The sequence below is a fragment of the Lepidochelys olivacea genome (assembly GCF_965140295.1).
Source record: "Lepidochelys olivacea isolate rLepOli2 genome assembly, chromosome: 8".
In the NCBI taxonomy this organism is placed as follows: domain Eukaryota; kingdom Metazoa; phylum Chordata; order Testudines; family Cheloniidae; genus Lepidochelys; species Lepidochelys olivacea.
In genome coordinates, this window is record NC_140418.1 from 64609999 (window position 1) to 64621473 (window position 11475).

The 11475-nt window shown below is 45.3% G+C and overlaps 1 protein-coding gene across 1 annotated transcript; it reads left to right on the plus strand.

Annotated features, from left to right (window-relative positions):
• Positions 1-5269: 5269 nt before the first annotated feature.
• LOC311524860 (uncharacterized protein C1orf53) lies at positions 5270-11400 on the plus strand. The gene is made up of 3 exons (XM_084636437.1): positions 5270-6606; positions 9682-9783; positions 11174-11400. The coding sequence occupies exons 1-3, from the start codon at positions 6328-6330 to the stop codon at positions 11243-11245; spliced, it is 453 nt and encodes a 150-aa protein (XP_084492563.1). The 5' UTR covers positions 5270-6327; the 3' UTR covers positions 11246-11400.
• The last annotated feature ends 75 nt before the right edge of the window (positions 11401-11475 follow it).

The following is an 11475-nucleotide window of genomic DNA, read 5'->3' on the forward strand; positions in this document are numbered from 1 at the left end:
GTAAGGCGTCACAGCAAAGATAATAAAACAGTTTGGGGCTTAAATAATGCTGATCTATATTTTATTAGTAGTACTACTATTTATTTATATGAGAGTAGTGCTCAATAGCGCAAATCTCCCCACTGTGCTAAGCACTGTGCAAATGCATAGACACAGTCCCAATTCCAAAGAGTTTAAAGCGGGAAGAATTGCTGGCTGTAAAATAAACCGATGAAAAGGATCCTCAACCAGAGCATAACTGCATTTGCTGCAGCAGAAGAACCTGATGTGTAGCAAACAGAAACATATTAGAAATGGCTGGAGAGGGAGAGGGAAATAATCACTTGCTGAGGCCACGTGAGTATGGCTGGCTACAAAAACACTAAGGGTAGATATAGTCCATTTAGCATCATAAAATGACTTTGCTACATACCAACTAATAGCAACTGAAAGGCTGTTTTCATTTCTGAACTCACAAATGTGTGGCATTTCTAGGCTCCCATTTGAGTGTGCTATGAAGCTTAGAGAGCTGAAAATGCAAAAGAGCTCACTGAACAGCATTTCAGAAAAACTGTCTTCTTCCCACTCAAAGAAAGGTTAGCTCGTACCAGAAAAGCAGAGTCTGCTAAAAGACACACTCACTAGGATACACACTATCATTTCCAAATGTCCCTCACAGATGGCTCTCTGTCTGGAAGTGTGATTTTGAAGATACTGATTGCTCTTCCTCAAAACACAGTAAGAAATACAAAGACAAATTACTGTCACGCATTTAAAGGGACAAATATATTTCTCTGCTAGATGAGTAGTAAATCTACAGGAAGAGCTTCTCTTACTCATAGCTAAAAAGCTTCTAACCGTCTGGGGAGGAGAGAGCTGAAACATGGACACATATAGGGACTGCTGTGCTGGTAAAAAGAAAAGGAGTACTTGTGGCACCTTAGAGACTAACCCATTTATTTGAGCATGAGCTTTCGTGAGCTACAGCTCACTTCATCGGATGCATACCGTGGAAACTGCAGCAGACTTTATATACACACAGAGAATATGAAACCATATTCTCTGTGTGTATATAAAGTCTGCTGCAGTTTCCACGGTATGCATCCGATGAAGTGAGCTGTAGCTCACGAAAGCTCATGCTCAAATAAATGGGTTAGTCTCTAAGGTGCCACAAGTACTCCTTTTCTTTTTGCGAATACAGACTAACACGGCTGTTACTCTGAAACCTGTCATTGTGCTGGTAAGGGAGCCTGAACAAAGAAGAAGCAATTGTACAAGAAAAGTAGGTAAGAATGTGCTTTGTACCACATATTACAGCTTACAAGTTTCACGCAAGGAAGCCTTATAAACACTGTGAAATATGGAGTAAAACTACGAAATCTGGTGATTGTGTAATATATACTAGCAGTGCCCTGCACAATTATAACAGCTACAAGTTCAATAAAGTACGACTGATTTGCCAGACTGCTTCTGCTTGTTGCTCAGGATGGTTAGGTGCATGTGCAGAGGCATCACTTCACAAATCAGGAAGGTGGGTGCCCCTCTTCTTACGACACTGGAAAGACCATACCTAGGACACTGCGTTCAGCCTGGGGCCTACATAAAACCAGGTGCTACAGTATCAGTGACCTCTGCAGCGTCTAAGAGCCCACATATTTGAATCAACCAAAACTTAACCACATGTATTCAGAGATCTCCCCACACAACTCAGAGATTTCCACAGACTGCAATTTAAAGTCCGCAGCTCTGGTGACCTCCTGCTCTTGGCCATACAAATGATCAATACGAGTTCTGTATGTGAGCCCAGGGGCCTGGTCCTCCATTGCCCTGCACCATATGGAGTCATTTACATCAATACAAAAGCCAAACATAAAATGCTATACCGAATCAGAATGGTAGCATTTCACATTCACTTTACACTGGTAGAAACGTCTACTCTAGGGGCAGGGCCTGTTAATCGGGCCCCAGGTGTTATGCTCACAGCTGTCCCATCTTGATGCCCTGCCTTGGATATTCAGGTGAGGACTTTGACACTAACTCTAATAGATGGGCAGTGAAAAGGCACAAGACAAGCTTGTATCTCAAGAACCTGTTGCAGGTTATTTACTGAGAGTAAGGCAATATCCCTATACTGTCGCTGGCCTCTGTCCCAATAGGTCCTACATGCCAGTCTCTTTCTACTGCACCCATTCCCATTGCTGAGTCAAACAGCAGTTGTTGAAGAAGTGTGACATCCAGTGGCAAAGGCTTTAAAACTAGAACCAGTAAGGAATTTTTCAACTAAACTTTTTTGACCAAAACTGCTGATTCAGAGAAACTGGAACTGTTCAAAGGAAAGAGTCAGTTTTGATGAATTTCCCACTTCAAAACATTGTTGAACAATACAGCTTCAGAAAAGCTCCCTTTTTGACTTTCATTTTTAAATTAAAGTTAATTTAAGGTTAAAAATAAAAAAGACAAAGTCAAAACAAAATGCTTTGATTTACCTGATCTGAAAAAATAAACAAACCGCAGGTTTTAGGTTTGCAAAAATTTTAAAGATTTGATTTTTCATTCAGATTTGAGATGGGAACATTTTTTAAACTCTTTTCTAGTCCTTTCTGCCCCGCTCTATTTAAAATCTCAAACTAGTGCCGGAGATCTGACACTACTAATATTCTGGGCATTCAAAGTCCCCATCCTATATGACACAGCCACAATCAGAAATTGTACTGACATCAAACTCTTATGGAAAGCCAGGCCTCCCCATCCACAAATGTTAAAGCAAGGGGCACCTTCCTGCGCTAGGAGTGAAGGCTTCAGTAACCAGCTTTCCCTCATCTCCCCTGGTACAGTGAGAGCTCCCCCCTGCTTCTTTCAATCTACTTTAGCCACTGCCAATCCCCCATTCTTATTGTCTTTTAGCATGGCTTTATCTCCTCCTCCCACCTACCTTGATTACCAAAAAGTCAGTGACTAATGTCCTTCCACACTATACTCCCACACCGTTCCCAGACGATAGTTCAAAGCCAGTCCACTTGCAAACTCAAAGGGTTTTGAACAATCACACTCCTCCCATCTCAGAACAAATACCCCCCATAAAAAATGAACAGAAAAATCCCCCTAACAATCAGCTTTTCCCTTCCAGGAAGAAAGCCCAGCTGCTGGTAGAGATCAACCTCCTGGTCCTTTTCCACAGTTCCCCTTTCCTGCTGCTCTCCATACCCCAACACCCCCACCTATCTCCACCAGCAACCACATGGCACCCAGGCCCCAGCACACTTTGATTCAGGATCTCTACTACTGAGTCCCCTCTAGTTCCTACAAACAATCCTTCATTGTCACTCCTGTTATGACCAACTGCTTATCTGAAGCCTGGGAGTAAACTCTCCAGGTAGCTACAATCTGAGACCTTCAGGCTTTGTCCCAGGCGGAGCGGTTCATAGCACTCTACCAACATCCTGTTTCCCTGGCCACAGCAGCTCTGCCAAGGTTCTGACAATCCCTTCTCCAGATTGTCCCCTTACTGCTGGAAACTCCAGTTACTGTTCTGCTCTCAGATGCTTCTATGACTTCCACCACACAGGCTCCCTGAAAAGCAGCAGCCATCTTACCTCTCCTGTATGATGAGAACAGGCAAACCTTCTCCAGCTGGCTGTGGAAGAATATCCTATGGGAAGCAGCAGAAGTCCCACTTCTTGAGTAATTTAAAACTGGAAAAAAGGTTGAATATACTGGCTATGACAATCCTCCACAGGCAGGTGCTAGCCTAGATGTCAGAACTGGTTGTTCTATAGGACCAAACAACAGGCAAAACTGCTATTTTTCACAGTGATAACAGAGCAGAATCACACACTCCAGACCTTAACCAGCTCCCATGGACTTCAGCTCTCTGTGCTTCTAATACACCTTGACCTTTAATCAGCAAAATTCACCCTGCTGTGAAGTCACTGAAATCAGCAGGTACAAGGTTATGCCTATAGTCCACAAAAATGTGTGCCTGTGACAGGGTCTCTCATTGCACAGGCAATATTTTCAGGTGACAAACGAAGGAAGGTGTTACACAACATGGTCTGCAAAATCCTCACTGAAAAAGTTAGAGAGACATGTGCTGGCTGGTTCCGGCTGTGCCCAGGATTTCATAGCAGAAGTTAATGAGGAATTTATCTGTCAAAATTTGAAAGACACATTAAATCCGACAAGAACTGCAGGACAGGAGCCAAGATCTGCAAATATGAGCATGCTTTACTGATATTTACAACAAAGAAACTTTTGAAATAGGATATTCAGCAGGGATCTTCATTTTGTGAAGCTGTTGAATATTGTAGTATATATAGATATTCCCCTACACAAAAAATTGTTAAGAGATCATACTGCTAAACTGCATAAACCACCTACCCAAACTGTAACAAGCAAGTAAGTAGTTAAGTCATTCAACACTCCACTTACCAGTTCCCTATCTCAACTTTCACTACCTCCTTCCCTCGTCCACACTCAACTGCACAGCCTTAACTCCAAGGTCACACTTTTCCACATACAAATAACACACTATAGACTTCATCACTGTGTATAGAGAATATATCTTAATTTAGCTGAGGTCAGAGCTCAAGCTGTGTGTGTGCGTGCGCGTGTGTGTAATTGCGAGGGATCGCATATGTGCAGTGGGGTTGTATGCTGCAATTGAAAAGGACTTTGCTTTGGAGCTATGTCTGTCGGGCTGAATCCCCTCTCACTTGGACTGGCGTAAATCAAGAATATGCTACTGAAGCCCATGGAGTTACACAGGTGCAAAACTGGTGTTAGTGAGAGGAGAATCAAGCCCAGTGGGTTTGTCTATCATGATGTGTGGGTGAGAAAGCCTGTGAATTGAACGTGTATTATCTAACTAGCGAATTCCTTGTTTTTTATTGATCACCTTGATAGGAAATGAACTCCACTAACTATAAGTAAGTTTTTTTGTGGGGGCTATAACTATTATATAACCAATACAGAGTGTTGCACTCATCTTACTGATGAAATTAAAGAACGCTATAGGAAAGAAGGTAAACTAAGTTTTTCAGGATAGGTGCAATATTTTATGTGTATTCTTGCTACTTTAAAGCTTCACATACAGTGCTATCTGAATAATATAAAAAAAGTTTTAAAATATAATGACACAATTTGGGGCACTTTTAGCAATGTTCTGAGATGACAATACCAACAATGAACATCTTCCTATGCTGTGAAATAAAACAATAAGATCTTCAGAAGTTTCTATGCCATACTTTTTATTTTCAAATAAAATAGAAAAATACAATTAAATTCAACCTGAATACAACCGAGAATACAAAATTGACTGAAATACGGACGGGGACACTCAGCTGATGAATAGTCCTCAGTGCAGAGTAGGGTCTTTACTGGGGTTGAAAATAAGTTAGTTATGATTTAACAATGTTGGGACCATTTGAAAGTGGTCCATCCTGTGCAGAGCACAGTGTTTGGTTACATGTACATGCAGCTTTGGACACATGCTGGAAGAACGAGGAGGCCTTGTGGCACCTGAGAGACTAATAAATTTATTTGGGCGTACGCTTTCTTGGGCTAAAGCCCACTTCATCAGATGCATGCAGTGGAAAATACAGTAGGAAGATATATATATAAATCTATATACAGAGAACATGAAAAAATGGGGGGTTACCATATCAACTCTTAACGAGACCAATCGATTAAGGTGGGCTATTTGCCTGCCTACTTACTGCGTCTTGATCTGGATATTCACTTCCTTGCCCAGGCAGGAAACCCAGCTATTAAAAAGTGAATGAATATAGAATAAAAAACAGACATATTTAGTATTTTCCTTTTAAGGCCTGATCCTGCAAACACATATACACGTACCAGCAGGATTTGGCTGGGATGTACTGGAAACTATTGGTCTACATAGCAGAAATATGCAAAAATTAAATATTTTCTGTAAACCCCTTGTCCACGTAGAATGGGTCATTTCTAACACAATTGCAGGGGCAAAGACATAATTAATGATGAGGTCCTGAACAAAGGTGCTTCCCTGAGGCATATGACACTAATTCCACAGGCCTTCCTTGCGCTGGAGGCATGGCTGGGCTAGGGGCTGTACAAGCAGCTAAGACAGTCTAAAGGCCCGATCCAAAGCTCGCTCGGTCCTGCCATTGCCTTGGGTGTTCTTTGAAGAACAAACAGGGGGAGAGCCGAGGTGGGCGACAGGTGACAGCACCAGGAGCAGACCTCGGTTCTTTTCTTGTCGGCCTCCCCAAGCGGACGAGCCCCAACGGGAGACCAGCCTGGGGCTGTTCAGGGCTTGTGACCCAGACTTGCTGGCGGGAGTGGGTGGCGCCCCGGCGAGAAGCGCCAGGAATGGGGCCCTCCAGCTGGCTGGGGCTCTCCTGCGGCTGCAGCAGAGCCGGGGCTCCCGGCCGCAGCCGCGTCCCGCCCCTGGGCCCATGGCGCCCCGTTGCAAGCGGCTCCCCACCCTGGGCCCTTCTTTGCAGCCGGAGCGGCCGCGGCCCCTGGGTGCGCTGGGCCACGGGCGGCGCCGGCGGGGAGCGCTCTCAGCAGCCGAGCCGGCCGGGCAGCGAGGAGCTGCTGACGGCGGCGGAGAAGCGAATCGTGGCGCTGCACCGGGAGGCCTGCGCGGTGAGTCCCCAGCGCTTCCCGCTCGGGCCCGCGGGGCGCTGCTTGTGCAGCCGCCTCACCGCTCCGGGCTGCTCCCAGGCGGGCCCGCGGGGCTGGAGGCGCCCCACACAGGCGGCGTGCTGCAGGCGAGGGCTCCCTGCGGACCCGCTCCCCTGCTGCAGCGGCTAATGGGCGGCCCGGGGCTGCTCCGTGCCGCGCCCACTGGCCGCCTTGCCTGGGCCTCTGCAGCCAGCCCCACGGAAGCGCAGGGAAAGGCTGGCAACAGGTTGGCTGCCCCGGGCCTCTCCCTCAGCCTGAGCTGGGGGCATGCCGGGGTCGGCCCAACACCGCGGCCGGAGCACTGGCGCGTGGCCTGGGGGTGCTGGGGAAAGGGGGGGCGGTTGGATGAGCGCAGGGAGCTGCTCTCGGGGCTGGCTGCGGTCACAAGGAAGGAGTGGACCTGCACCACCGAGAGAGTGACAGGAGCTCCGTGTCCCAGCAATACTTGTGCCACATTAGCGATCACTGATCGTCTTGCCCTTTCAACTTCCCCGGGGCAGGGGCTTGCTGTGGCCTGGGGGGGGGTCCATTTGGGGTATTTCATAGCGATGGCCTTTCTAGCCCGAACTTCTCTGTCCAGAAGTATTGACACGTGCCTCTGCGCGAGCAGAGATGGACATTTGCTCACAAGACGCTGCCTGGTGCAACGGGAACTGTAGAGAGAATAAAGTCACAAAACCCCACAGGAAACCAGAGAAGCCTTCCGAGCGCGCTCCCGGTCCCAGCATTCTGTAAGGTTGGGGCAAGTCACGGAAGGCCTGGGACCAAGAGAACAAATAAGACAGCAAAAGCGAAATCTTTTTTCCGGGGAGGGGCAGCAGTCCCCAGCCTGAAAGCTCATGCAGAGCCTCAGTGAGCCATGCTGCGTGCACACTGGGGACTTACAGCACTAGACCTGAGTTATTGATTAGGTCAGGGAGAAATATGTCCAAAAGTAACAACGTGCTGGTAAATGCAACTCTTGGACGCCCGGCAAACTGCCCAGTGCTGGTAGCCTGAACACCAAATGTATTTACAGTAATTTACCCAAACTTCGGGCCTGACAAACTCGCTTGTATTTCTCGTTTTTATGGAATGCACGTGTGTTTTGCAGGAAGGGAACTATGTCCCGATAACAGCCTCCAGGCAGAGAGGGTGCCGACATGTTAAGTGACTCTCTCCTTCCATCTCCAACTCCGGCATTGACATGATTAATAACCGCTCCGCTCCCCTTTGCACGCGGAGAGCTGCAGAGCTGGTACCTCAGCTCCCATACCGGAGGGCGGAGGAAAGCGGGGCAGCCTTGTTTTGTTTTGTTTTCTGGAGAGATGGAAGCAACCTGCTGTCATTGTGCACGGAGCTCATCACTAGCGGTAGGAACAGCATACATGAGACCATGGAAGGCCCATGAGAACCTGTAGTAAATACTGTCTGTAGCAGTAAGTGGCGTCCACCTCCTCTCCCCCTGCTCTAGACACCGCACCCTGATCGCACCGCAAGGCGACGCTTGGCCCTTTCCCCCTCCTCACACGGATGTGCATCTCCGAGCACCTCGTGCTGCGCGCCCCTCTTCCGCCGCGAGAAGTCGCTGAGTTGGCCTGGACAGCCATTGGGCCGACCGATTCTGTTCCGGTTGCGGAGTTTTGCCGTTGGCTCCAGCGAGATCGGTCCCCGCGGGAGGTTCCCAACCAGCCCCGGAGTGGACTGAGGAATTCCCCCATTCCTAGGCAGCTGCCCGCCGGAGGGTCAAATGGCAGTTGTAGGCAGTCAGCATGGTTACAGTAAATGACCTCAACGTGGGCATGGAACTGTCCCCCGGCTAGATCTCCCACCTGCCTTCCCTGTCGCAGGCGGCTGGTTCTCTGCCTTTGCCGCCATTAGTGATGGCTGATGTTTAGCAGGCTTTCTGGCCCAATTTTAAAAATACCTTTGGGCTTCTTTGTCTTAGTCCGTCCGCTATTTCAGGGGCTGCAGGCAAACACCAGGGAACGTGTCCCTTTACGGATGCACAGGCGCAACAGAACAGGGAAGCAAAGGAGTTGGTTCGCGTACCACTTTTGAAATGTGCAGCTCCAGCTTAACTCGGGGAGCGTTATCTTTGCTCTCCGAAACGTAGGCGTGACGTATTTGGTGTCGAACATTTTAAAGCTATGTCCATACCGGCAAAGACACGATCCAAAACCCTGGCATCTTAACATTTCCACTCGCTATAAGCATTGTTGCAAAGGTCACTTGCTGGAAATGACAATCAAAAAGTGACCTAAATATTAAAAGGTGATATCTTGCTACCACACAGCCTTGTCCAGCAGCAGAGGCGGATGCCAGACAAGTATTTACATTCCCTCCAGTATAAAATACTGCACCGGTGTTTGCAAATTGCAGTTATACTTTTTAGCGTCAAAGCTGGCGTGATGAAAGTTGCTTTTGATCAAGCAGCACTTGAAAGCAGCAGAAGGTGTCAACATTCTATAACCATTTTTAAAAATCATTTACAATGTAATCAAAACTCAAGAGCATTTAGAAAGGGGAAAGAATGTGGCATAAAAAGTCCAAAAGTGTATAATGTCCAAAGTGAACAGGAAGAGCGTAAATGTCACATTCTGTCTCCAGGAGCAGCTGCTTCTTTGATTAGACCCTTTTCTGGAAGCATAAATACAGCATCATACATTTACACTTTCTCATAATTCGAAGTGTAAATGGATCTGCAACCTGGGAGTGAAAGTCCATTTTCTCCTAAAAAGCTTAGAATAATGTAGAGAATATATAAGATATCTCTAAGGAAATGAATGGCAAAGGCTGATCTGTGGCTATGTTAAAATATGCACTGTTGATGTTCTATTACTTCCTCAAATCTCTTTATTTGTCAGTTCTGTCTGAGTTACAGAATATAAGGGTCAGATTATAACAGTGGTATTAATGCATTTAATCATGAACTGGTTTCAGTTAAGCAGTTGGATTTTAGGGAGATAATGTCAAAGCACTTCCAGTTTGAAATCACAAAGAGATGAAGAATATATAGAATTGAGGTTGACTCTGTTTTGGGTGGTTCTTTTTAAGGCTGGCCTGCAAAACTATGTGGATCCAGTTACTGGCTATTTAGTGTTCACCAAAATTGCCCACTTGCAGAGAGGTAAATGCTGTGGTTCTGCATGCAGACATGTGAGTATGAAATCCTTGCTTTGCAGCATTAAAATAACTTTGAAAAATATTTTAAATGCTGGCATTAGGAATAGCAAGCTATCTGGCATGTTTCACTGTGAAATTTAGACTAGCCAAGGACAATAAGTCCAGGAAAGGTCACTGAGGGATTTTCTTAACGTTAAAATAGAATGTTGCAACATTTCAAGTTAACATTATCTCCTTGAAGTGCTAGGAGAATTTCACGGGAGTTATTTAATAGACTGTTGTTTTATATAAGTTATGTTCTCGTTGTCAAGTGCAAGATGCCTGTGAAAAGAACCAGCATATCAGAAAGTCTATTCCGAGCAAACTTTCTCCTCTTAAAGAAATGAGATAACATAACCGAGACATTTTGCCACAAGTGTAGTTTAGTTTTCTAGAATTATGTTGAAGGGTCTGTTTTCCAGTCTGACTGAGAAAGTATCAAAAGATGTAGGCTATGGTGGAATATTGTGTGATTTTTAAAATAATAGGACTTAGTGTTGGTATTTTCCGAATACCATTTAGAAATCGAAGTTGTGCAGTGTGAGAAGGCGATGTTTTGTATTTTGCACACACCGCACAATCCCGCTTCCATTGACATAAATAGCAAAAATCCCGTAGCTTTCAATGGCTGACAAGATCAGGCCCTTAATAATATGTTGATCAATTTCACTTTACTCAGGCGAGTAGTGTTTGACGCCCCAGGTGGGTAACGTATATTTCCCCTTTGTAAATTTAGTTATTAGAACATGGTTTAAAGAACAGCGCACGAAAAAAGGGGAAAGGGGGGAAACAACGGGGTAATTTACAGTTCAAATGTGCACTGCTCACTTCTAGTTCCTTTTTGGCTTCTTAGTTGAAAAAGTTTTCTTATACCACTATTGCCGTGTGAAATACATGAGTAATGATGCGAAAGACTCACTCTTTGATTAAAACTCATTAAGTACATTTATAAAGAGAGAGTCAATTGGTAAGACGTTTGAAAACAAGTGTAAATTGATCAGGAAATGTTTACACTTACTACAGACAACACTGAAAGGCTAGAATGTTATTGTCCTGTCTGCCCCTTTGCTTTGCTAGGAGCTCTGTTATGCAGAACGTTTTGCAATAATGCACGAACTAAAGAAATTTAAGGGTGGGGGGAAGAGATTGCTTTGGTCAGTCAAATTCTTCGAGTTGGAAGGACATATTTAGGAAATGGTTCTTGGGCACTAATTAGGACCATTTGCTTGGGGTTGCCATTATTTTCCTGTTAGTTTAGAGGGCACAATAGATCAAATGATTTATATAATATAATTAACAATTCTTCTTTAACCGTAGCAGGGTTGAGCTTTTTCTTACTGATTGCTAAGTAATGCAGTAATGACTTGTTTGATTTCTTCTGCAGTGTCCATATGATCAAGCTAACGTAAAAGACCCATCCAAAAAGAAGCGGTTCAATTCATTTTTTTTTACTTGACAATCAGTGCATATGCCATCTACGATGAAGACTGCAGAAACCTAAGCCAGGATCAAGTCTTTGTGGCTTCGACTGCATGAATATTGGCATTCCTGTTATTGATGCTGGGTTATTTGAATACATTTCAATTGTAATAAAAAACAAGCTAAACCGTGTGTGCCTGGGTGTTTCAGATGCTACGTTGTTAGTGATACTCCTTTCCCTTTCCTTAGCGTTATAAATCACACGTT

Bases quoted from the DNA above. Each gene is read 5' to 3' on its own strand.
- LOC311524860 (XM_084636437.1), top strand. From the start codon at position 6,328: ATGGGGCCCTCCAGCTGGCTGGGGCTCTCCTGCGGCTGCAGCAGAGCC. The intron at 6,607-9,681 runs GTGAGTCCCCAG...GTTCTTTTTAAG, and splicing joins TGCACCGGGAGGCCTGCGCG to GCTGGCCTGCAAAACTATGT. The intron at 9,784-11,173 runs GTGAGTATGAAA...TTTCTTCTGCAG, and splicing joins GTGGTTCTGCATGCAGACAT to TGTCCATATGATCAAGCTAA.